This window comes from Blennius ocellaris (genome assembly GCF_963422515.1).
Source record: "Blennius ocellaris genome assembly, chromosome: 21".
NCBI classification, from domain to species: domain Eukaryota; kingdom Metazoa; phylum Chordata; class Actinopteri; order Blenniiformes; family Blenniidae; genus Blennius; species Blennius ocellaris.
The window spans coordinates 7,604,411-7,630,012 of NC_137670.1; the positions used below are offsets into that span (position 1 = coordinate 7,604,411).

Consider the following 25,602-nt stretch of genomic DNA (forward strand, 5'->3'; position numbering starts at 1 on the left):
AACTGTTCAATGAAAAGTATTTCTGGAAACAACTGAGACGAGAAAGAAGCTGTGCAGTTGCTGAATCTGCTCGAGTTTTGGTTTCACTTCTGTCGGTAAGTTTTAATTTGTTAAGTTGGAAAAATCCAACTCAACAAATTTTTACCATTGTAACCATAGGCAGTGAGGCCATATTCTATGTAATTCTCTCGCTACACTCTTTTCTTTTTCTTTCTTTTTTCTGCTAATGCTAATTTTGCTATCTTACTTTTGTGTTTAGAGCATACACTTTTAAATATTTTTTTAATATTTCAATCAATGACAGACTTGTAAAGTAAACGCTTAAAATTTGCCTTTTTTTTTTTTACATTAATGAATTAAATGCTGACTCATCAATTTTTAAAAACTAAAAATATAAAGCTAAACCCAAGCCTGTTAAGATGGCTTAACGACCTGCCCATGAATCTTTGGCGTCTCCTTGTTGTGGTTGGGAATCACTGATCGTGTAAATGTCAGCCAATATTTATATTAATTACAAAACTGATTTTGAAAACAATCCTCCCGACTATAGCGTTAACTCTAAAGCTTGCAGATGAAAAAAAAAGAGTAGGATCACGGTGAACCTGTGACGCGGTGACGCCTCCCGCTTCCTCCAGTCGGTCTGTGAGCTCGTCCAGTTCTCTGGTGAGCTCGGCCCTCTGCTTCTCCACCTGCCAACAACACACACATACAAAAAAAACCCCAACCTTTGAGACGTGTTGAAGTGGAGTCGACCTCGAGTCATAAAACTCCGTCTGTTCCGTGAGGACGGGATATTGAACCTCCGGGGGACGAGGATGATTGACGGCCCCCTAAAAGAGAGCGATGTCTCCCGTGGTCAGAGGTTAGCGGGTTAGCCGCTATCCAGTAAGAGCAACACGGAGGTCAGCTGGTGTCAGACAGTCCAAATATTGTCTGCGAACTCCTGTTTCCTGTGGCTGTTTTACAAAGCTCTGCTAACTGCGACACATCTGATACAATTCACACTTTTTGCTTGTAGCCTTGGACTTTTTAATGAATTTGTTGGGATTGTACGAGAGACGTGGCACAGATGGTGGACCAAACCAACTTTAATAGCTTCTATGGAATTCTTCAAGCCGCGATCTGCACCCTAATGTACACCTTTCAAGGGTCCTTCAAACGGTTTTCAATTTTTGGTACAACGTTAAAAATGTTAACGTTATTTAACTTTTTTGGCCATTTTTGGCCAAAGTCTTATTAAAACATTAATATGATTTCAGGCTTTGTGCAGCACCTAGTGGAAAAATTAAGAACTGCAGCTACATTTATCGAGAATTTAGTTAGTCTCACCCTTTACAAAGCAATTATTCAACACATTTTTGGCCATGCATTTTTTTTACAGCATTTTTTATGGATTTCAGATTAGAAGTAGAAAGAAACAAATCCTGATCAAACCCTTATAACTAGCCTGGCTCAAAAAAAATTAATGAAATGGGAATGAACATCGCTATAAAAGTTCTAACCTACATGTACGTCATTAAAACAAATAAAAGCTTTGAAGTGGTCAAAATGTTGCCATATTGATGATAAAGTGAGGCGCACATGGAGGGAGTTTACGATGTCGCTCGGAGCGCTGTGCGATGATCCGACGCCGATCTTTTACGGGCGCTTATGAAATGCTTGGAGACTTCTCCACGAGGCCTGTCGGACACAACAAGCCACTGCCGACAGCACAGCTCAGGCATAAACCGGACAAAACAGACGACTCTCGTTCAAAATGCCCCTGAAAACATGAACTCACCAGCCCGACTCGGCTCAATCGTCACTCTTCACAGTCAACAGCTTCTCCAAGTCAGACGCTGCCTGACACTGATAACCCCCCCCCCCTCTCAGGGAGGTCAGTCGAGGTGTGAGAGCAGACATGAGACGTCCTCTTCTTATCACCGCTTTTTCTAGCATCCTTAATATTGTCAACAATACGGCCGATAACTGATGGGAAATCCATTTCTTGCCAACTGCTCCCCATTGCAGTTTGCAGGAGGGGTGGGTCGGACATCAAGCTTTCGAGTCGCCATGTTATACCGTTTTTCGACGATTTGAGGTTAGTGTGTCACAGGTACAAAAACATTGTATTCAACGTGTATTGCCACAAATCCAGCCTTGGCCCTGAATCTCAGCCCGTCTAAAAGTCCCTCTAGTGAGCTCTGCTGAGAACAGGCTGTTTCTGTAAGTGTTTTCTGAATAACCTAAATGTTATCAAATGACATCAGCTATTATCACACAAAATAAAATAAAATTGAATTAAAAATAAGGCACTAGTCAAACGTGGGCATTGGGCAAGTTTAAAAAAAAAAGAAGAATAGTTTGTAAACAATGAGTGATATTCTATATATTTGATTACCTGTTTATGTACGTTTTGTTTAGTCTTGTTTCAGCTTATCTGGTACCAGTTCATTTGCTATAATAAAGTGTGTGTGTGCGTGCATGCGTGCGTGCGTGCGTGTCTTGAGGAGGCCAGCTCAACAAAGGCTCTCCTGTGTGCAGCAGAGGTATGCTGCTGTTTGAGACGAAGCTGCAGAGCAGATAAGACGTGCATGTCGCAACCTGCCTCCTCCAGTCCGGAGGGGGGAGAGGGGGGGGTGAAGGGGCAAACATCATGAATACCACCCAGAGTGGGGAGAAGTGTTCAAAACACACCCCCCTTGGGCCCGCTGTCATTCCACTCAACACTCGAGGGGGTGAAATATGTGCCGCTGTAGCGCAGTGGAGAGCCGGGGCGAGGTTTTTAAGAGGGGCAGCCGAGCTGCGCCGCTTAGGTGCACGCACGTTTTAAGAGCGCCTTGTTTGAAACAACACACACTTAAGGAGCCCACCGTGGTAGATTAGCCCCATGTGAACCAGGCAGAGGAGAATCATCCGTTAGAGGAGACGGTGTAGAACACAAGCGTAGCGCAAGACGTACAGATTCTGAACATGGCTATTGAATTGGTAAAACGCCTTTGAGTACAGGTGAGTCATCAGTCATGGTTTTTGTCATTTATTTAACCAAGTTCCAGAAATAAATGACCAATTACCAAACAGACTTGGCATTAGCAAGTGAGCTATTATTGTCGGTGATTGGAACCCAGATCATGAAGCGCTGATTCAGTCGCACAAAGTTTTGAGGGGTAGGTTTCTGTCAGCATTAAGCTGATTTCTGAGCATAAATTGTGAGACATAATAGGGACGAATAAGATAAGGAGTCATGTGTGTCTTTTTCCCAAAATGTACCTGAAAAAACTCCGTACTTCATACTTGAACCACTAACCATGATGTCTCGAAATAAACCCACGTCACAAAGACAATGACTTTCAAAGCTCCTACTCCTCGACCTGCCTCTTGGAGACAAAGATGAAGGGGATTACGAGAACCAAAAGGTTCACGGAAGTGCGTGTAAAGGATTGATGGATTTAAAGAAAATGCTGGGGCTCCCCTTTCTGCCTCTGGACTTGCCTCGCATGTTAATCAGAAACACAAGGTCCGTCCCGGCCGGCTTTATTATCACAGGTGCAGATGGTTTGGGGGTGACCGGAGGTGCAACACCAACACACGCACTCAAACGGCTGCAGCCGTTCTTACCCTCCGACTCTACTGTTCTACACACTCTTGTCACCACCTCGGTTGTAACTCCCCCCCCGCGCTCACAGATGCGCTCAGGCCTGAGCCTCGGTCGTGGAAAACGTGACGTACCTTGACCCTCATGGTCCGCTCTGCCTCCAGCTCTTCCTCCAGCTCCTCGATCCGGGCCTAGAAAGAGACATCGACAACTGGTTTGAATGTCGGACACTGAACAAACATCCTCCCCCGAAAGGCATGACGTTTGTTTGTTCAAAACCTTCTACTTTCACAGTTCTTATATCATCCTGACAGGACAAATGAGGCGTCCTCGCAGGCTGTTTGCTATTTCAAGGAAGTGTTGGGGCCGTCGTATTCTCGCTGGGGATTTTGCAATTCCCATTTTTTTTAGCTCAGGTAGCAATTTAAAACAAGAATGTCTTGTAGCCACCGTCATTATCTGTATTCTGACCCCACCACGCGTGGGGAAGCTGCATCCGCTCTGTGAGGCATAAACGCATCGCTGCCATTTCTGTGAATTTGAGGAATTTTCTGCCGCGTTGGCTTTTTCTCTTTTGGTTTTATGGTCTTGACATCTAGACTGTGTTGTACCGAGAGCTGAATGTGCGTAGTTGAAGAGATCTTGATCTAATTGAAGACATCATATTCACAACCTGGTTGGTGTCATGACTCCCAGTCCATATTCTCCAATGACTTTGTGGTTTTTCTAATTGACAGTCACCATAATAACCCTAATCCAACTCTGTCGTCTGTCGATACGAATGTCTGTGTTTTCCTTTTGTTCATGTTTATAGCGTATTGCTCTCTACGTGCATGCAAATGTGGTTTCATAACAAAAACAACCAACAGCCCCCACTAGTGGCCGAACAAGAAAATTACATCGCTTTCAACATTTCTGCTGTTTCCATGTAAACTGACATTGTTTTCAAAATGTTGCTGCGTAAACATGAAATTTCTCTAAAGCTGCAATAAACAATGAAACATGTAAACAGGTCATTTAAATGCTTAGATAAAGCTTTGTGTTAATTCTATCTCCTTAATAGTTCAAACTGCTTTAATAAACAATTTCTGCAGCACGTGGCTATTTTAAATAGGATATCTACAGAAAACCTGAGTCAAACCTGTAAATACAAAGCATGTCAATTTAAAGTATTGGATTGACATTCTATTTTCTGCACCACACTGATATCAAACACGAAAACCTACATTTTTCCTGTGATATGAGACTTTTAGCTAATATCCGATAAATTACAATAAGTAGTAGTAGTTTTACTTGAAATCTTCTCCAATTTTGATGCCACAGCTTCTACCACAAAGGGCCTGTGTTCTACAACCATCAGCTTGTACTTGAAGTGTGACTAAGTGCTCTGAATATTATTTTCCCGGATTCTCGACACGCAGAACAATCAGAACAATCTAACATAAATAAATCGTCTGCACAGCGTCTGCTCCCCCCCCCCCCCCCCCGCCCCCTCATCTCATGCCTACGCTGTTTTTTTTGTGCCGCCAACAGTTAAAACATTTAGCGCTCGTGTTCCTGAAGCATCCCACCAAGCCGCGTCATGTTCCTGCTCTATCTCCAGCTTCCATCTGCATGTCGGTGTCAGGAAGCGTGTCCGACATGTGTCTCGCTGCTACAACCTGACTGATGTGAAGACTCCCGATACAAGGAACGACTTTTACTCTTTCATTTAATTAAAAAAAAAAAAAATGTTTCTTTGATCTAAAAAGTAGCACATGCAAATGTTAACTTAAGTATTTAAAAAAAGAAGAAGAAGAAGAAGAGTGGGTTATAAACTCACATGCCAGCGGAGGACATCTGCAGAGAGAACCGCCATGGTGAGGCAGCAGCAGCCCGACTGACGGACCAAATGACTGTCCCACACACACACACATTCATGTTCCAGCACACACACACACTTACTTCACTCCTGATCCCCTCCAGCGGTTTACTGTCCACACCCCCTCATGCATGCCCGGCCTGCCTCTCTCTCTCTCTCTCTCTCTCTCTCTCTCTCTCTCTCTCTCTCTCTCTCTCTCTCTCTCTCTCTCTCTCTCTCTCTCTCTCTCTCTCTCTCTCTCTCTCTCTCTCTCTCTCTCTCTCTCTCTCTCTCTCTCTCTCTCTCTCTCTCTCTCTCTCTCTCTCTCTCTCTCTCTCTCTCTCTCTCTCTCTCTCTCTCTCTCTCTCTCTGACAGTTCCCCTCTCACATATCTGTTTCTTGTTAAATCCCCACCTCAAAGTAAATATTGTGGCTCTAATGCAATTGTGGAAAACAGTGTGCAGCGTGTACGAGCCACATCTGGATCGCTTGTTGACGATTTTGCGAACGATCGTCGATATGCTTTTTCACACCACTTTCCAGTAGGAAATAACAGAATTTGCCGAGAACGCTCTGCACGGTTTCGAATGCGCTGGAAGTTCAAACTATGATACTCGTTGGTGGAATTGCCGTCAGATGTGTCAGAGGGGACAGTCGGCGGCGTGGGCAGATCGATCCCGCGGGGATCCCGCCTACAGCTCAAACAATAGGAGGCCCGGCCCTTTTGCCTCGAGCAGTGGAGACGCATCATCTGGGACACCCTGCTGATGCCGGTCAGCCTAAACTGTCCACACAGCAGGGCAGCGTTCCATGTGACGGCGCAGGAAGTGGATTTTAAACACCTTCAGATGGCAGAAAACTGACGCCAGCAGTAAGAATTGTAACGTTGAGGTCAGATGTGTCCCGGGCAGGGTCAAAACCTGATTTTTTTTTTAGCTGCTGTTAGACTTGGAAGAGATTCAAGTGGTTTTCAGTGGGTCGTTTTCAAGAAGATCATGATCTCAATTCTACATTCTAAAAGCGATCAGTTGTGTTAAAGATATAGTTTAGATTTACCTCAGCAAGCACGATGTCAACATGTTTTTCTCTACCATTTTCTTCCAAAGGAACTCGTGGTTTTCTTTGGTGCTTTACCAAGAAGAAAAAGGCAGGAAGTGCATCCTTTTTCTTGCTTTCCACCTTCCAGGACTCTGCGATGTTCTCTAGGTTCTTCTTAAAATGTCTTATTCTACACATCATTTTTTTTGTCGACAACATTCCGTTTGAATCTCTTCACAACTTCACTATAATTTTAAAGGCTAAAATTTCTTTCTGGATGCTCGACCCAGAATATGATTTTCATTAAATCACTTCTTCCCTTTATCTTTTTAACTTTTATTCTTTTAAAAATCTGAATTCATTGACAAGTTCACATGCAGGTCAATGTGCAGTCGTCAGCATTTATTGATAATAAGATCGACTGAGCAAATGAAAAGATGGAGTTGGTCCCCATTTGTCCTGTACATGAGACATATAAGAGGTTTTTATGAATAAACGCTAGACTATGGATGGATTGACTGATTGATTGGTGCTTGATTGGAACTGACGGACGGAGTGACTTTTAGTGTGACGAGTGTGAATTACTGTGACTTTCCATCATAGAGGCAGACCCACTGAAACTCTTTTATGGCATCAACAACGATCTCGGAGACGGATAGCTCAGCCTTGAGCTTTTAAGAAAGACAACAATGGAATATATAATGGCCACAGATGGGACAAAATGCGACTGGCATCATTCGGATGCATGACCTCCAGGAAAGAAACAACATTTGCAGTGAACCACAAACCCCCTCAGAATCTGACGAGCGTCCAAACTGCTTTACGACCGTGTCATAAACGAGAACGGGGTCTGTTGTGACAGCTCAAGACCGCAGGCCTACACTCCCTTGAAGCCAACTGCTTTAGATTACAGCGCTCCGAGGAAGGGAGAGGCGGCTCGGCCACGGAGGATGGACAAAGGTCCGTCTCTCCTCCGGGTTTGTGGACGCACGCATGTAAAAGTTACGTCAACAATCAGATGTAAGTGGGCGACACACAGCTGGCCGGACTTTCCACCTGCATCTTTATCAGTGTGTGTGTGTGTGTAGGGTGGGGGACGACGACGACGTACACTGGCAGGCAGACATGCACATATAATGGCCTCATTGTGAGATAGGGAGAATGCCAAAGCTACAGTTAAATGTGAAAACACGTCCACCCTCGAAGACCCGAGGATCGTCTTTCCCTCCCGCGACGGGAACACAAAGACGCTCTTTATTTGGAACCTCTGGAGGAAGCATCAGGCTCCCAGTGGCGTCGTCGAGAGCGGAGAAGCACCACCTGAACACAAAAACCACCGTCTCTCGCTCTCTCTCTCTCCTTCTCTCTCTCCCAGCAGCCTCTGAACTCTCAGACAAAACACATTATCTCCCACCTGCACCAGCAACGCTGAAGAAAAGCCTGTTTGATTCTATCTGGATGACAGAGTGAATTTCACAGGAGAAGCGCGAGAATAAACCTGACACAGACGAAACAGGAGGGTAAATAGAGCATGAAAAGCACCACATTTAAGCAAATGACGATGCCTTAAACCTGACTCTTAATGATTACACGCCACAATTCAAGCCTAACGGAGTCTTAGAGGTGGTGTTTTTCGAGCTTCATCACTGAGGGGATTTTCCTCTGCACTCAGCAAAGATCACTTGTTAATAATCACTGTGGCCATGAACACAGTGAGTTTTCCCCTCAGTGTTGTTGGTAAGTGAGGTGGCACTCTTTTGTTCCACTGTGGTTTTGAACCATTTACGAGTCAAATTCACTGACGACTTCATCGAATTTTGAATATCTCCAGACACGAAAGTTTGTTATTGAGACAGTGGTTATGACAAGAGGGGTTGCAGTTGGCAATAATAATGTAATAAATGTACTAAGGACAGACTTTCATGAGATAGTGGACTTGCAAAATGGGACAAACATGTGTTTATAGCAATTGTTACTTGCGTTTGCCAAAATGTGAACAGTTAATCTTCAATTTCACATCATGATTTCGGGCAAATTTGAAGAAACCAATCCAAGGGATAATGAGCGTTAATAATAATGATAAAAAGACACGTCATCCACCAATATCGGATGACATTGACAAAGACGGGATGAAACCGCCAAAACGCATATAAAGATGTTGAAAAAAGCTGCCTGAAGAGAAGAAAATACTTATGAAGACATCTCTTATGGATCTTTTTGAAAAAGTGAGAAAAAGAGTATGACATCAATGGAATCTTGATGTTTGGGTGCATGTTGAGGGGAAGAAATAATGAAATTTCCGATTGGTTTTGTGAAAACGGTGCATTTATAAAGAAATATTATAGAAATATATAATATCATATATAGACTACATCTTTGAGTAGGAGTCAATATTTATATGACAAATGAAGGAATTCCTCATGTAACTTCTGGAGAATTTAGACAATCAACTTTCTACCACAAAAATCTAATTCTAAGATCTTTTGGGGAATTACCAAAACACAGAAAACTTAATATTTGACCTTCAGCCTGTTAAGAGGGTGAATATCCCTATGTAATGCTATTCAGAACTTCAGACATACCGGGTGGCATGTTATACTGGAACACCGATAATCTCAGCAGCTGCACCTGCATCTTTCCTGCTGTAACAAGTTCAGAGGTCTGCCGCGAGAAATTTACATCGCATCATGTTCGCTGTGCGATAACTCAGGAGTCTCTTTCCTGTCATCGAGGGATAAGAGGGAGGCAACGCTCTCTTTTGTTGGGAAAACTGCTTTGAGTGCCGGGCAGACAAGCATTTATTAATTTTAGGCATCCTGGATTAGGTATAATCCCGGCGCTTGGAGTTATTTCTTTAGCAGTCAGCAAAACAGAAGAGAACATTTGGATTTTAATCTTTACACTTTGTCAGATTTCTTCTTATTGATACAGAGTGAGTATATGATGTTTTTGTAAATCGATGGATCCGACTATGCAGGAGCTAGACCCCAAAGTGGGCTGGTGTGGACTTGTAGGAAAAATAAAGTCATGTTTGGAAAGGATTATTAGATGACCTGCTCAAGCAAAGGATTTTCACTGAAGCTACCAGGAAAGAGTTTACCGATGGATAACGGTCACAAGGCCATAATTTAAGTTGTTTTAACCCAAAACCGATGTTTTTCCAACCTCTTACCAAATAGTTTTGGTTCTGAAGCATGAACTGGTTTCACGGATTACCGAAACGTTTCTGCCGGACCAAAATGCAAAAGTTTAAGAGCAGTGCTCAGAAGTGCAATGTGCTTCTTGTGTGCAATGATCCAATAGCCAGGTGAGAAGAATCACTCTGTTTTAAATGAGGTTCCACTTTATTGGTAGAAAGGTCGCCTCAATGCAAAGGGACAAGCCAAATAATGGATGAATGCATGAAAAAGAACACACATGCAAAAGCCACAAGATGGATGCAAAAGTAGAAAACCTTACAAAAGCCTAATAAAGAGCCAAAAGTAGAAACAACCACGCAAAACTTATGACCGGAAAGCAGAAAGCACCATAGTAATACAGAAAACGCACCACATGCAAACGACACAAGAACAACAAAATCACCGAAGCAATAGGGAGGCTTATGCGTTCATGTTGAAACTTTAGCGTGGCTGATTGTTTGTCCACTTCATATTAACTCTGCTTGTCAGGTTCCGTCCACATGTTGAGGCCTTGATCATGAACTAATTGTATAAACCTGTACAAATCTGAAAAAAAATGACTTTAAGATGGAAAATCTACAATATCTACAACAGATAATCTCGTAAACAATGTTCCAGACATGAATGTCTTGCAGAAATAAGTTTGTACATATCGATATTAATTTAATAGGTACAAGAGCTCATGAGTGGTGCTTTATATCAGTCAGAGGAAGCAAAATAATCAAAAGAGTCATTTGTTCTAAAGAAGCAGGACCCAAATCTGAGGAGCATTAATAAAGAGGGACGACTCAAACTACCCCCAACTCGGAGTGGAGCTGCAGATGGTTATCAGTTGGTGTGTTTTAACCGTCTCCCGGAGCTGTGATGCCTCTGCTCCAATCGCAGCGCAGAGCCCAGCAGCTCTGTTGAAAGGCAGGAATGCGTCTCTCTCTGCCGGGCTGAAAGCAGATGAGCTCAGGACGTGTCTTTGTAAAAAAAAAAGAAGAAGCAATATCCAGCTGAATGTCAGTCAGCACACGGCTGTCAGTTTTTATCAATAAAATATTGAGGGAAAACTCCGGCACATTTTAATAAACATAACTTTAAGTGATGATGACTGTGGAGAGCCAGCTGTGGCTCAGGGGGGGAATATATTCAATATGCAACTGTGTAGGTCTTTTATTGTTCCACCGCATTTTGAAATGCTGCAGATAGAAAGCAGCTGGAAGGACGGACTTTCTGCTCAAAGGAACCAACATTGTGTCCGATATTCCGGCATTCGTGAGACAGCCGTACCTCGTTAGGTTACGTTTACACATTATACACTACAACGGTGCTCAGAGTCACTGAAAACGCAATTTTTTGAAAAAAAAAACCAAACATTGGTACTATTTATAGCATATTGCACGCATGTATGATTTCGTTACGAAAACAAACAACATGCCAACTTCATCATTTCCAGAGTTGCTGCTGTTTCTGTGTGAACACAAAACTTTTCTGAAACGAAAATGCAAAAAAACGTGTTTTCACTTGAAATGTTGCTGTGTTGGGAACTATAGGAAGAAAAAAGAAAAAGAGGAAAAGAAAAAAAATGTAGCCTGAGTTCAGTGGAAACAGTGCAAATCTCACTTTCTGTCCACTAAACATGAACTTCTCCCATTGATAAGACGACTCCGATAACCAAAAGTGCAAAACAAAGCCTCTCACAGCATCGTTTGTTCCAGCCTCCATTAAGATGTTAACGCAAAAAAACAAAACAAGACAGCAAATTGCAATGAAAACTTGAGACACTGTAGCCCCAAGCACTCTTCCTGCCTAATGTCTTGTTCTGTGAAGCAATGAAAAAAAAAGAAGGATGACGTCCAAAGATAAATGTCCCCCAGGAGACGATAAAGTTGAGTCTGTTTCTATTCCAGACCAGATGCCTGACAGACGATTGTCAGTCTAATGGGGTGGATGACAAGCAGTCGTACATGGTGTAAATAAAGACGCACAACAGCAGACTCTCCTGGTTTCCATCTTCGACCAACCTGCAAAGCTGCAGTTGACATTAATGTCGGGGCAATCAGAGTTTTGGGTTCTGCTTTTAAGTAAAAATGAGTATATGAAGGAATTTGAATGCATTCAAGACATTTTGCACCTGAAACACACAAGATCTGATCAACCTTGATATTTTCCCACTTCAAATGAGCTCGTCGCTCAGTTGCTGACAATCCAGACGTCACATGGTCTCATCTGACACGGAGCAGTACGTTTCACCCAGCAGAGACTCACCTGAAGCTCTCTGCTCTTCCTCTGCAGTCCGATGTTGAGGGCCTCCTCGGCTTCCAGCCTGGAGCTCGTGCTGCTGATCTCCAGTTCCTTCCTGCAAAGATGGCGAAAGAAAAAAAAAGAAAAAATCAGTGATGCACAATAAATTCTCAAACATTCTAGGGGTCGTCAGATTTTCCTGCCTGGAAGCAGGGTTGTTGTTCATGACATCAACCTGACGCTTCACTGAAGTGGAAGCAAAGTGAGAGTGAGTGACAGGCGTCATAAATCCTTCCTGCGCAGATTAAACATGGCATCACCTCCTTCCTTTCATCGGAGGGTCACACGGCTGTCAGCCGCCGGGGAGAACGGAAAGTTTCATCTCTGTAATGGAGACGGTTTCATCAGCGGTTGATGTGTAATGTATCCGTGTGCCTCCTGACAGCTCGGCCGTGTCTCCAGTGAGTGATTCCGCCGAGGGCAGATAGCAACATGTAGAGATCTTTCAAACAGCATTTAACTGGACTGTGGGTCGCTCTCCAAGAATCCAAAGTGCGCCGCCTCGGGACAAAAGTATCGTATCCGAGTTTAAGAAGTTCCATGGAGTCTATCAAAACGTCTCTTTCTTTTAAAAGATACGATCAAAGTGGATTTCGGCTCAGCGGAGCATCTGTGGATAAGACCTGTTGTCACTCGCATGTGGAAAACAAATCATCCAACATGTGGGTCATTTTTGGGCCTTTCCGAGGCTGGTTTGCATGTTTAAGAGGTAATTTTACAAGACACATCATAGTTGGCATAAAATCTCACGTTTATAAAATGTTTGTTTGTCCTTTATGATCAATGACTGGAGGCTACATTGAGTCTTTTATCTCAACACTTCATGACTTATATCAAGCATTATAGAGAATTCCACAGCACGATGAAGGAGAAAATCCTGAGATGTGGCTCAGTAATCTGATCAAAACCAATCTGTTACTATTTAATAAGAGGGGGGAAACTGAAGGGGAATAAAGAGGCGCACAGGGACTGGGAGGCTTTGAATAAGCTAGCTTTTCTTTGAAATGTTGGGATTTTTTTCTGCTTACGCTCTCATGACTTCAGTGTGCGGCTGTGACTCAGTTGTTAAAGTTGACGTCTGAATCAGAAGGTTGCAGGTTCGATTCCCCGTCTCTCCCGACCCACGTGTTGAAGTGTCCTTGAGCAAGACATTGTTTCCCAAATTTCTACCAATGGATGTATTTAGCATCTTGCCGCCTCTATTGGCGTGTGAACGGGGGAATGTGGTTAACAGTGTGAATCGCTTTGGGGTGGTGGAAAAAGTGCTATATAATATTGTTTTTCCTTTGGAATTAAGATCTTTTTTTTTTTTTTCAATCTCATCCATTGCTCGTTTTTTTCCAACAACATTGATTTTGTGACAGATCACCTCTCGTATTTAGCCGAGCAAGCATAAATACATGCAAGCTTGTCCTCAGCTCATCACCCACAAAAAAAACACACGCAGAGCGAAGGCGAAATCTCCCCGCGTGCCTTTTAGGACACTTAATACCGCGAATCGGGCGCCGCGTGCGAGGGCGGCCTCGACTAACCTCTTGAGGAGATCTTCCAGACCACTCCTCATCTTCTCCATCTCTCCCGGACCGTCGTGAGTGGATCGGCCGTCCCCCTCCAGCCTCCTCCGGCTCTTCTCCAGCTCGGCCCGCTGGCGGCGCTCCAGCTCCAGCTGGTACTCCAACTGGGGGACACGTGAGGACGACGCAGAGATCACGACAGTTCGTACGGCAACGCAACTGCCGTCAGTTTTAGTTCTGGCTAAAAGAGGCAATAGCTAAATAATTTATGCCCGTAACCATTAGTTTTTATACTTGCTCTTTATTATATTTGACAATTTCACGCACAAAATTACACATATTCTTTGGTTCCCACAGATGTGCCAAGGTCTTTTGGCTGACAGGGTTACAATTAAATTGAATGGCCATAAGATTCCAGTCTTCAGATTACTGTTAGAGTCGGTTTACAACTTTAATATTGCAACACTAATGTGTGCAGCATGTGTGTCTCAGTGGGAAGCAAATATCAAGACTCATAAAACTGACAATTTCTTAAACCATTTCACCGATTTATCGCTCTGAAGATGCACAAATCAACATTTAAGAATTAAAAACAGATCGTGCGATGAGGTAACCGTGAATTGACCCACTTATTGCGACAAACAAGTAATCACTTTGGACTGTGTGGCTGTCTGATTGTTTGCTGGTCTTTCAGCGTGCTGTTACACTGTTCTGGTTCATTGTCAAGCCTCTCAGGAGGGCAGCACAGTGGTCAGTTCAATTCTGTTCAATTGTCTTTAATATAGCGCCAAATACAACACAGAAAAGAAATCCAGCAAGTTCACTTGAGCAAGTATAGGCGACAGTAGAAAGGAAAAAACTCCTTTTTGGCTGGAAGAAACCTACTGAACCAGAACCAGAGGTGGCAGAGTTCTGCTATTCCAGTTGGGGTTCGACAACAGAAGGAGAGGAAGGGATTGGACAGACAGACAGATTGCGGGGGCGTGATTCAAACCCTGGTCCGGGCAGGGGGTCGGGATTGTTGAAGGGAAGGTGATTGTGAAGCTCTAAGCACTCTACTGTGACAACGACCCCCAGTTAGAGTCCAAACTATTTCCAGGTTATCCCATAATCAGATGGAGTTGTCCATTCAGTCTTCCACTTTTAGGCAGAACCGTGTTGAAGACTGATGGATTCTCGCTTTTAAGTTTCATTTGCACCTTTAGTATTCTGACAGTTTATAGAAATTAGCTGGGCAGGTAGGTTAAATTAGAACTTTGCATGCTGAGTTGAATGTATCACTCGATACTTGACAACTTCAGTCCATTGTCTCGGATTTTAGTTTCAGTCAGCTCACATTTAATTTTCTGTCCCCATTCCTTCCTTTTAGGTCACTCTCTTTTTTCATTTGAATACAATTGGTGTCAGGCTATGAGAATAATCATTTCATAGTCACCTTTGTCGAGATACCTAATTGTCAGGTTTTGCTGAAGGGGTCGTCATAGGCCTCCCACGTAGCTTGTTTGGGCTTTGTCCACCTGGGATAAGTGATCTGTAAACATTCAGCCTGGCTCCAGGGTCGGGTCCTGGTGACCCTTGTCCAGGTATAGTAGATAATTTTGTGTGCTCCCCTTGAGGTGAATTGGAATCTGATTAGGATGCCTCCTGATCACCTCCCATTAGAGGTCTAACAGGTATGATGGTATGATGGCCCAAGATCCCCCTGGAGCGATTACAACTCTGATTTAGTCTGAGAGCTTCTTGGTGTCCCTCCTGAAGAGCTGGAGGAAGTTCCAGGGGAAAGTGGCATCTGCGTTAATTTGAAACATTGTCCATAAAAAGTAACTCAAGATGTAGGTCTCTGCAAGAAGCTTTATATTCAGTAGAAGTCAGCAGATTGACTGAGACGAAACAGCAAAGGCGACTTATTGAGGACCAAAATGAGGGGATAACACATGACGCTAAAGAATACCAGGGGTATCAGTATTGATCAATAAGCTCATCCATTTTTCCAGCTATCAGCCATATCATTATGAGAACCTGTCTAACCAGATGTAGATCTTTGCCTTTTGGCTCAGAAGGTTCTGACCATCAAGGTAAAGACTGTGAAGCCGTGCTGTGGTTTCTGGCACCAAATTGTTAGCAGCAGATACTTTAAGCCTCAATAGGAACATGTGGATGACAGTCCTGACTGCTTAGTTACCCTCTATCATTTCCTTGAACCACGAGATACTGACCACTGCCGTGCAAATACTCCCCTCAAGAACCAGCCATTATATTCTGGACGCTTTTAGACGGTTTTTTTTCCGTTTTTTGTCAGTTTTTCTCCAATCCAATAAGATGCAATGATAAAGAAGGAACATCTCCGCATACATATTTTGTTCTTGTATTATTTTGTAATTCTGACTCTGTCTCTCAGTCTGTCTGATTGCTGCTACCCGGCCCTGATGTGTTTCACCTGCCCCCGAGTGTGTGATTGTCTTCACCAGCCGGCTTTGGTATATATTAGGCATCTTTTGTTGGTTCATCATTTGTTCTGCATGTTTGGACTTTCTAGCATCTCATCATTATCTCCTGTTAGTTCTCTTCTTATTTTGGTCGTTCGGATTTTTGGTTTCTCATCCTGGAAATTGAATGAGACCTTGTTTCAAACACGGCGAGGCCTGGCGTCCCGAGTCTGCCGCCGAACTGAATGTAACAGAGTCGTCATTCACCGTATCAATAAGTGGCTCAAGTCACTGTACTGATAAATGCTTGCAAGAATCTCACAATAGAACTTCATATATTACCATAAAGTCAAAACATCTACATTTTTGGAAACAACTGGGCAGATATGCTTTGACGTACATTTTTTTTAACAATGAGCTCTGCTTTTTTTTCAGTAACAAAATCAATCATCCAACAGTACTACAAATTCTGAGTGGAGGAGGGAGATAACCAGCATGTGAAAGCATTAGTGGTGAAAATTGACATTTGGTCAACATGTACAGTACTCACATCCTCAGCTTGCATTTGCAGCTTGGTTTTCTCTTTGGTCAGCAGGTTCACTTTCTCCTCCTCGCTCTGCAGGTCCTCGATGGCCTGCTGTCGGGGCAAAACAAGCTGTTTGGGTCTGTTTTGCACATGCGTCCCTAAAAACCTCTGATCCTCCCTCACATCCATCCATCTGTCGGCCATACTGCTGCCTGAGAAAGACGGCAGCAGTTGTTGAAAGTTGTCTCAAGTTTGAGCTCAAAAGATTTAAAGAGCGTCTTTCTGTCATTCCCTCAAGTGGGAACGTGAAACTCAAAACTTCCTGAATCAGCTGTTAGTGTCTTTATACAAAACGTGTTCAAACATACATTTAAAAGTTTTAAAAAAGCAAGCAGATAATCAGGTCTGATACTAAATGGTCCCTGTAGATAGATTACACAATAATGCAAACCGCTACTGGTGCCGGTCAAAGCATCTGGGACGAATCAGCGAACAGATCGCCTTGTAGCTGCCATGGAGAGTGATGGGGTTACGCGGGGTTACGATTCCTCTGGATTTCAAAGATTTTAAAAGTAGGGTGCTGAATGAGACTGATGGAGTGCACATTTATCTAAAGTGCCACTTCTGGCAGCTCCGCTCGGACCATGTGGTTCTGTTTTTCCTAAGCGTTTCAGTCTTGGTCAAGCAGCAGTAAGCAAAGCTCTGTGTGATCTGAAAAATGTGATTATTAACTCAAGAGGAATTACAGTCAATCAATCAATCAATCAAGACTAAACCCTGGGGAACTTTTCAGTCCCTATAGAACCATTTAGAGCAGCCAATTACTTCAAGCACCCAAAACCCCAAGCAAACACAGGGAGAACATGCAGACGGATCACAGAAAGCAACAAAAACGGCTAACTAAAAGACTAAAACATTTAAAACAACTAAAGTGGCTAAAATTGGTGTGAAGGGTAAAAAAAACAACAAAAAAAACAACTTGCCCCTGTCCCTCCGCACGCTCGATTTCATGAGTTCTTGTAAAATGCATTTGAAGACCTTTTTATTTAAGAAAGCTTTCGACTAAATACTTTTCTCACTTTTGCTGTATTTTATGAAATTCGTATGTTGGGTTATATTGCATCCATTTTATGTACAGCACTTTGTGATTTTTATTTATTTATTTTTTTTAAATCTATGAAAAGTGCTTAATAAATAAACTTTGCTTACTTCTTTTTGCTCAAATACACAACCACAACTTCAAGGACTCAATGTAAAACGATATCTGCTGTGATGACTGGATTTCCCCATGTGGGATTAATAAATTCTGATCTCATCTTCTCCAGTATACCTAAATGTGATCGCAGAGGAAATATGGGGTTCAGGGGAGTCCCTCTTCCAAACATGATATGTTTTCTTTTTGTTTTTGTTTTTTTACCTTCAACAAATCCTGATAATTGCAAAGTAAACTGAACAATTTCCCCATTTTTGGAACTGAATGTGTTGGAGGTATAATGGATATTAATCAAAATGATAGAAATACGGCTTGAAATGCTTATATTTTACCCTGAATGGTTCCCTGAACTTATTTTAAATGACTTTGTTGAATCATCATATATGCTTGAAAACAAAGTGTAACAGTATGTATGGGACTTCTAAGTTATTTCAAATGAAAAGCTTGTGATGTGCATTTGTATTGTCCATAGATGTCCATAAATAATAAATAATACAGCTAGGTGATAGTTGTTTATGCAGTATAAATAAAATCCAATTATTGAGAAAACACACCGCCTCTTCCGGTTCCCATAAGTCTGTGAAACCGACGGGTTTGACGTCTCCTACGACTCTACATGAGATTTATCAAGTGTGGAAAACTAGTGCAGGTTAGAGTTCAGCTCTGTAACCCGAGGGAGGAAAACACCCTTCATCAATCATAATTTCCCCACAACAACTCACTCCCTAAATCTCTGCAGTGTCTGAAATCATTCAGAGATAAAAATGCCCCCCCACAAAAAATAACAAAAACCAAATGGAGACAAATGTTTAGTACATGTTACTTTTAATGTTGCAGAGATCAATCATGCAAACACTTTCTTGGTCCACATAGTTCTGCTTCTTCACTGTATTGTGGTTGTTTGGTTGGTTTGTTAGTCGGTCGGTTGCTAGAAGTGTTTATATTTAAGTCCACCTAACCACAGTCCAAGTCAAGACCAGGACCAGAGCATCCCAAGATCAAGACAAGACCAAGACTTTTAAAAGGCCAAGGGCTTAAAGCTCTTGAAAATTTCTTGAAAACTCATGATTTGTGCTCAAAATCCTCACAATTTTGACACTGATACCGTATAACTCTATACGAACCCAACAACCTCCACAAAGTGACAGACAATGATGAAATGTGATACTTCCTATTTGAACCACACCCTTCATTTTGTCCAGAGACTAATTGCTTGGGAAAAAAAAGCAACAATATGGAGATGTTGACAAGATTCAGCTGCATTTAGAAGAGTAGGCTCGGAAAAGCACGATACATCAACATCCTTGTGGGTATTTTTTGGGCACTAAATTAGCACCTGCTGTTTGCTCACCTGGCTGAGTTCCACCAGATGTAGCTTCTCCTTCTGGAGCTTCTGCACAAAGTCGTCCTTCTGGAAGAGTTGCTCCGCCAGCCTCCTCACCTCGCTGTCTGACACCTGCAGAGAAGAAAAGGATGAGAGAGGGCCTTTGCAGACGCTGCAGTTGTCGCAAATAATCCACTTCAAGAGGATTCTCCACAACGGAAAGGTTATTTATTTCTATTGTCTTACTCATTGGCGTTGCTGTTGGCAATAGGTTTGGACATAGGACCCAAAGTTGGATTTTGACATAAGAAGTTTAAGGGATCTTTTTTTTTTCTTCTCTACCAAAATAATTCAACAATCCAGCTTCAAAGGGTCCTAGTCAATCACAAATGATCTCTTTAGACCCCATGTGACTTCCTGCGACTTTAAAACCACAACGTAGGTTAGTAAAACACAAAAGAATATCAACAACATAGAATCCTGTGGCTAACATTAGGAACCTCAAAGAAAATGCCCAAACAGTTGAAATAACTCAGCTCACCCACATTCAGTCAGACTTGCCAGACGTAGTTCAATGAACAGCATGAACTGATGAAGATAAAGGGCGAAACATCTTCCAAGATTTATGGTCGACGCCAATTGAGCTGATTCAATTGTTTTTGTTCCACATTGTCAAAGCCCAAGTTAAAACAATGAAACATGTGGTAATAGATGGATTTAGTTTGCTATTAATATTGTTCACATGGTATTTTTGCATGGATCATTGGGTGAATGTTCAACGCATCACTGTTGTAAGAACTGGGTTCTCCGACAACATACTGTGAGAGTAAAACCACAGAAGTTCCTCAGGTGTCTGCGAGATCGAGACTCCTTTTCGATTCTAATGTTCCTCTGTTAAACATCTCTGTGTCCTGATGTGTTCCTCATCAATGGCGGGCAGCCACGATAGCCGCTCTTTAAACTCTGCCTCTGCAGCTATTAACTCCACTTCTAGCCTTTCTTTGGAAAAACACATGTCACCATTCCGCCTCTTTCAAATTAACATCAAAGTTTGTCTTTGCGTGATCCAAAGACTTAATATGACACAAGGGGTCATTAGATACTGAGATACAGGGTCAGTCCGGGAACACAAATGTGTTGTAGGAAGGATTTCAGGATGCACAGATGAGTCCCACGTTTTGCCCCGTCGGATCAAAGACATCAGGATCTCGCTCGGCCGGCTGTTATGACAGCAGGTCACAAACAACAAACACAGCCATGCAGTGTCTTTCTCTTAAATGAGTCGGAAATCACATTTTGCCTTGTAAAAACATGTATGTTGGTGTTGGACCTCAGTTGAAACTTTCCTGAAAATCTGGACTTAGACAGTAACAGAGTTTTTGGTTTTTTTTTTGGCTCTTTGTTCAAACCAGAATCGTGCACAAGGGGGCGCAAATCATCAAAACGGGAGATTTTGATTGTGCTCCTGTGTTGTTGTTGACACAGGAGGCTAATATCATAAACCAAACTGTGCTAAATCTCGCTTCTAGCAGTTAGCCACTAACTTCTAGCCAACATCCGCTAACTCCAAGCCACCAACCACTCGCCACTCGCCACTCACCGCATGCTACGAGCCACAAACCGCTTACGGGACAAGTCTAAAATTTGAACACCATGTGATTTACAAATGACCCTTTATTTCATCATAAATCTCCGGGGTGTGTTGCACTGTGGTGTGAATGTTTGTAGACAGTTCCACCATCATTTTTTATTTTTCATGCGAGCCAATGACTGCTATGCTATCGCCGTGATTGACAGGTCCCGCGGACAATAAAGTCACGCCGAACATCCATACCAGTGTACGGTTGTTAGGAGTGTATTTTCGCAAAAGGAAGTCGCAGTATGAAAAACTGATAGAATGAGCTCTATGTTAGATTTTTTTTTTTGATTTAAAAACAATTTAAGGGAGACTGGATACATGAGAATACCAGGTGATGAGTCCTTTCATTATTGAGGAGAGTTGACATTTTAATGTGGCGTTACCTGTCAAATATCTGGAGGCTGATTCAACACCGCGTTGAGACACTGCGGCATACCTGTGTACAGATAGCATCTTAATCCTTTAATACACCTCGGCGAGGCAGATAAAGGGGTTTGGCCGAGATGGAGGTGGGGGTGGAGACGTTGGCACAGTTTGTGCTCGCCGGTGACTGCATGGTGGAGACGACGCTGCAGCTTAACCGAGCAGAACGACCTGCGACCTGACATTTATGTTCCACACTCTGTAATTTATCATGAACGTGTTCCTACAGAGGAGGCGAGGGCAGCTCAGGTAATAAAACCACTCTCTCACAAAGAGTGCGACTGCTAATCTCTCTCACGTGGGGAACTTCAGAATTCAGCAATGTTGTTGTATTAAGTTATTATTTAAACTCACCAGAGAAGATTAACCTCATTTATAGAGGTGACTTTGTAGTCAGATCAGGTGATAGAGACACAGGAGTTGTCTATGAAGTCCAACTGCCGGTTTAATTATTGATTTGTCATTAAAATATTGAGAGAGGTAAGAGGAGAAAGCATGTGAAGTTTAATGCACAATGTCTGAGTTATGACCATTTACTGTTGTGGTCACAAGGCAGTGAACCTTTCAAGTCTCCATGGAGAAACTGGCCACTTTGATAACCTTGCATCTTTTGAATAGTACTATGTACATGGGTAAAAGTTTTATTTACCCATGTTAACATCATTTTGTGAAACATTCAGGGAGAAGCTCCAGAGAGGCTGAAGGTCTCAGACCTCTGCATCACAGACTCCACATTTCTCAATGTTGATGAACAAAAGTTGTCTATTGTTTGTTGTCTATGTTCAATTGACAGTTGGAAGAATTGTTGCACTTGCAAAAACGTTATGCTGAAAATGTCAAATCATTTTGAACCAAAAAGGTATTGAGAATCGGTTTTTGAATTTACATCTAGAAGACGGCTGCTGACCACACTTTCTGCACCAAACTCATCATTTCCTCATCGAGTCTGTCCGCGGCGTCTCCCCCACCTCTTTGTCCTGCTCGGCCGCGGTCAGCTCTCCCTCCAGCTGCTCCAGGTCTTGCCGCAGGTTGCCGCACTCGGCCTCCAGACGGTCTCTGTGCAGGGCCAGCTGGGCGGCGCAGGTCTCCTCCTCCTCCAGGCGCTCCGACAGGCCGGACAGCTGGAGCTCCAGCTCCCGCCGAGCCTTCTCCAGGTGGACGCAGCGCTGCTCCGAGGCCTGGACGCCCTCCTGCTCCTGCAGACCACCCCACAAGGATACGCCGCGTTTGAAACCCGCCCAGACTAAATGATGATTGTGCTGTGCATCTTTTCTCAGGATTGCAGTTACGTTCTCATGTAGCCATTGGGTTTTTATATGCTGTCGGTAAGTAAGTCATCCCTGAGTAACTGTAATCAAGTATTCCGGGATGAATTGTTTTTATTCTATTTAAAGTACATGGTTGAGGCATGACAAACAGGGAGTTTTAACTAACATAAGTTACTTTTAAATGTAAATACTTGCTTTTTAGTTTCAGTAACAAGTCAAGTACAGCCACTACATTTTACAAAGTAACTAGTAAATCCAATCAAGTATGTTGCAAAGACAAATTGAGAGTGATAACAGTATCAGCAGTTACTTTTCCATATAATCATGCCTACTTTTTATGTTTATGAACTTGTAATTTTTAATTAATAAAAAATTAACCAGTAACTGTAATCGAGTGCATTATCGAGACAGGACAAACAGAAATAACAGCATCACAAAAGTTGGGTAAAAAAGTAACCAGTATCTGTAATGAAGTTATAACAGGAAAAAAAAAAAAACGTCTTTTTATGTAATTATCTAGATTTTTCCAATGATTCATCCATTCGTCTTAAATCAATACTTGCACTGAATCCTTCTTTTAACTCATCATTAAATGTAATGATGGGTTAATGGGAATGTAATGGAAAAGTGTTATCAGACAATTTAAAGAGCAAAAAGTCAAAGTTGAGATTTCAGGAAACTAAAAGCAGCAAAAAGATAATGACAATCTTACCACAGCTCAAGATAAAACCTTTCCCCGCTGCACTCAGCAGAAACCTTCTCTGTTTGTTTCAACTCGATTCACTAAAGCTCGACGCGGATTAGCGACTCCTCGCAGACGTCAGACCAGCCAGTCATCCATCACAGCAGTGAAAGCAGCTCCGGTGACTGCTCCTCTCATACTTAGCCTCCTCATGGGCAAGGCGTCTGGAAGGAGCTGATGGCGTACCCAAATATCTGGGCACTTGTGAAAAGATCATCCCACCACATTTCCATGTGCTTCTGTTTCCATAAAAGCACTCGGTTTGAGTTCTTTCCACCTCGGTTTTTGAAATCGCTTCGCGTCATGTCTTTTTTTTATTTCTCTCGTTGACGTGTTAGCGCCTCTGTGCTGGACAGGTGGCAGCAGGTATGAGTGGAAACATCAACCCTTAAACCAACAGACATGAAGAGAATGAGACTTGTTCGTCTTGTGGGAACATCAGTCTTTTTGGTCGACATATCCTGTCAGAATTGCTCGTGTCAGTCAATTATCCCATCGACTTCTCCCTCCTCCATTACCCTCATGTGCTTCCCCTGTGTTCCCCCCTACCCCCCTCTCTCCTTCTGTGCCAGAAGGAGAGATGGGTTGCTCTCTCTCTTGTCTTGGTTGCTCAGTCTAAAGACATCCAGCAGTTCCTCGTGATAAAACCCTAGTCTTCCTAGGACTATCCCATCCCTCATTGTGATGGGACGGAGCACGGTGGAGCTGGATGACTTGGTGGATGAAGTTATCAAACACAAGTTATACAGCAACTAAATAGAAATAAAAGAATAAAAGAATATATCGTAGATTATCTGTCATAAAGTTAAAGGTATATTGGAACATGGACGATCAGAGATTTCTGATGTTCGCCAAAGGTTGACCTGGATTCGGGTTGGGGGGATTTTTTTTCCAAGTCAACCCCAAAATTTAATGGAATCTTCCATGGCCTAATATTTATCTGTCGCTCCATTTAACAAAAATGGTCACATTTTCAACATATTGGCCATTATTACATTATTGGGGATCTATTGATCTAGTACATTAGCTAGCAGAGCTAGCAATTGTTACTTCACAAAATTTGTATTTCGCGGTGGGGAAAAAAGAGAAAATGCCATTTTTATTTACTGAACTTGAAATTTTGAAAAAGTAATCATGATTTCTAGAAAAAGACTGAGTGAAAGTGACACAGGGAAACAGTAGCTCATAAATAATGTGTTTAAAAAAAACAAAAAACAAACAGCGTTTTTATCAAGAGGTAATTTTTGTCAGCTTACGTCTTTGCTTTCAATTACACTACAAACTAGTTCCCCCGACCCTGTCCTACACAGGACAAACCCTTGATCTTCCTCATATTACCCACATTCTCCAACCACACGTATCAGGTTTGTTTTACCCACAGCGGCGGGTCTGTGCCCCAGCGTGGTGCTGTAGCCATCCCAGTCCAGCTCCTCAGGTTCTGCTTCTGGTGCGGGTCCCGCGTGGTTTCCATTGGTTTCCTCGAAGTCATCGGGGAGGGAGTGGCAATGCTTACTGTGCCTCGCAGATGTCATCTCAGCGATACGAAAGTGTCCCGGCCAGGTGTTTTCTCTGCAGTAAACAGACCTAATTCACTCTGGCGATTTCAGTTCTTCTCTCTCTCACAATACTCTACCTCACCTTTCGCCTCCTTCCTCCAATCCGTCAGACGTCTTCACTTTTTCTTCCCTCCTTTTCTTTTCAATCAACCATTCATCTCCGTCCCGTTTTAGAGCGTGCTGGCATACGCGGCTGAAATCCAAACATTCCTCGGCGAGCAAGTCGACCCGGCGGTAACCCGCTGAAGGCAGCCGCTGCTTCGCTTGCACCGCAGACGAGCTTCTCCACTGACTCCCTTTCTCTCCTGCTGGAGTCTCCTCCTCCAGAAACAGGTGGCTCTGCAACGGTATTTTTGAAAAGGTGGTCCCGTGGGGATGGCGGCGGGGCCGGTGTAGGATGTCAGGTTGGAAGATAAAGGCAGAAACGGTGGCCCGTCAGCGCAGAGCAGCCCTCAGCTGCTCCATCAAAGAGACAGCGCAGACAAGACAAGGAAAACAAAGGCACTCTTCCAGAGTCTGAATGTCTTTTCTCCTCTTCATTATAATTGACATAAATGTCTTGTGTGTCCGCGCCTACATGGACCAATACAATGTCATGGCATTCAGTGTAGCCAGAACAACAGAGCATATTGTTGCTTTACTTTCAAGTGGAGATGTTTTTCTACAAAAGAAGCAGCAACAACCGTGAGAACTTTTCTTCACATTTCAAGGCGTCTTGTCTGATCTGTCATCTAAATTATATTTCGCGAAACCACATATAAATAGTTTTAAAAAGGCCATGTTTACATGACAATCGGTTGGAATGTTCAGACTGCAATGCTTTGCAATACAACGAACGGAAGTGAAAAAGCTGTGGTTTCCATGTCAGGCCACTATGTTTTTTGTAGTGCAACCACCCATGCATGCTGTCCATTGCCTTGTGGACATCCCACTTTTGGGTCCCTTAATTTTACAAAGAGAAGGAATTTTCAGATTTTGCTTTTTACTGTACTGACGTTCAATCATTGCCTCTGGAATTCAAGACTCGGATCGAAATGTCATTCACAAATGC

General features: G+C 42.9%; 1 protein-coding gene across 1 annotated transcript in view; it reads right to left on the reverse strand.

Moving 5' to 3' along the window:
• LOC308145724 (uncharacterized protein MYH16) overlaps positions 1-24,908 on the reverse strand; it is a 34,295-nt gene extending 9,387 nt beyond the window's left edge. The window contains exons 1-9 of the mRNA XM_080517249.1: positions 24,634-24,908; positions 24,375-24,564; positions 21,954-22,181; positions 18,951-19,055; positions 16,411-16,497; positions 13,453-13,598; positions 11,885-11,975; positions 3,709-3,765; positions 603-689 (exon numbers count right to left, since the gene is read on the reverse strand). Of these exons, the coding sequence (XP_080373375.1) occupies positions 603-689; positions 3,709-3,765; positions 11,885-11,975; positions 13,453-13,598; positions 16,411-16,497; positions 18,951-19,055; positions 21,954-22,181; positions 24,375-24,527 (954 nt within the window). The 5' untranslated portion in view covers positions 24,528-24,564; positions 24,634-24,908. The remainder of the gene's footprint in view (positions 1-602; positions 690-3,708; positions 3,766-11,884; positions 11,976-13,452; positions 13,599-16,410; positions 16,498-18,950; positions 19,056-21,953; positions 22,182-24,374; positions 24,565-24,633) is intronic.
• Between the last annotated feature and the right edge of the window lie 694 nt (positions 24,909-25,602).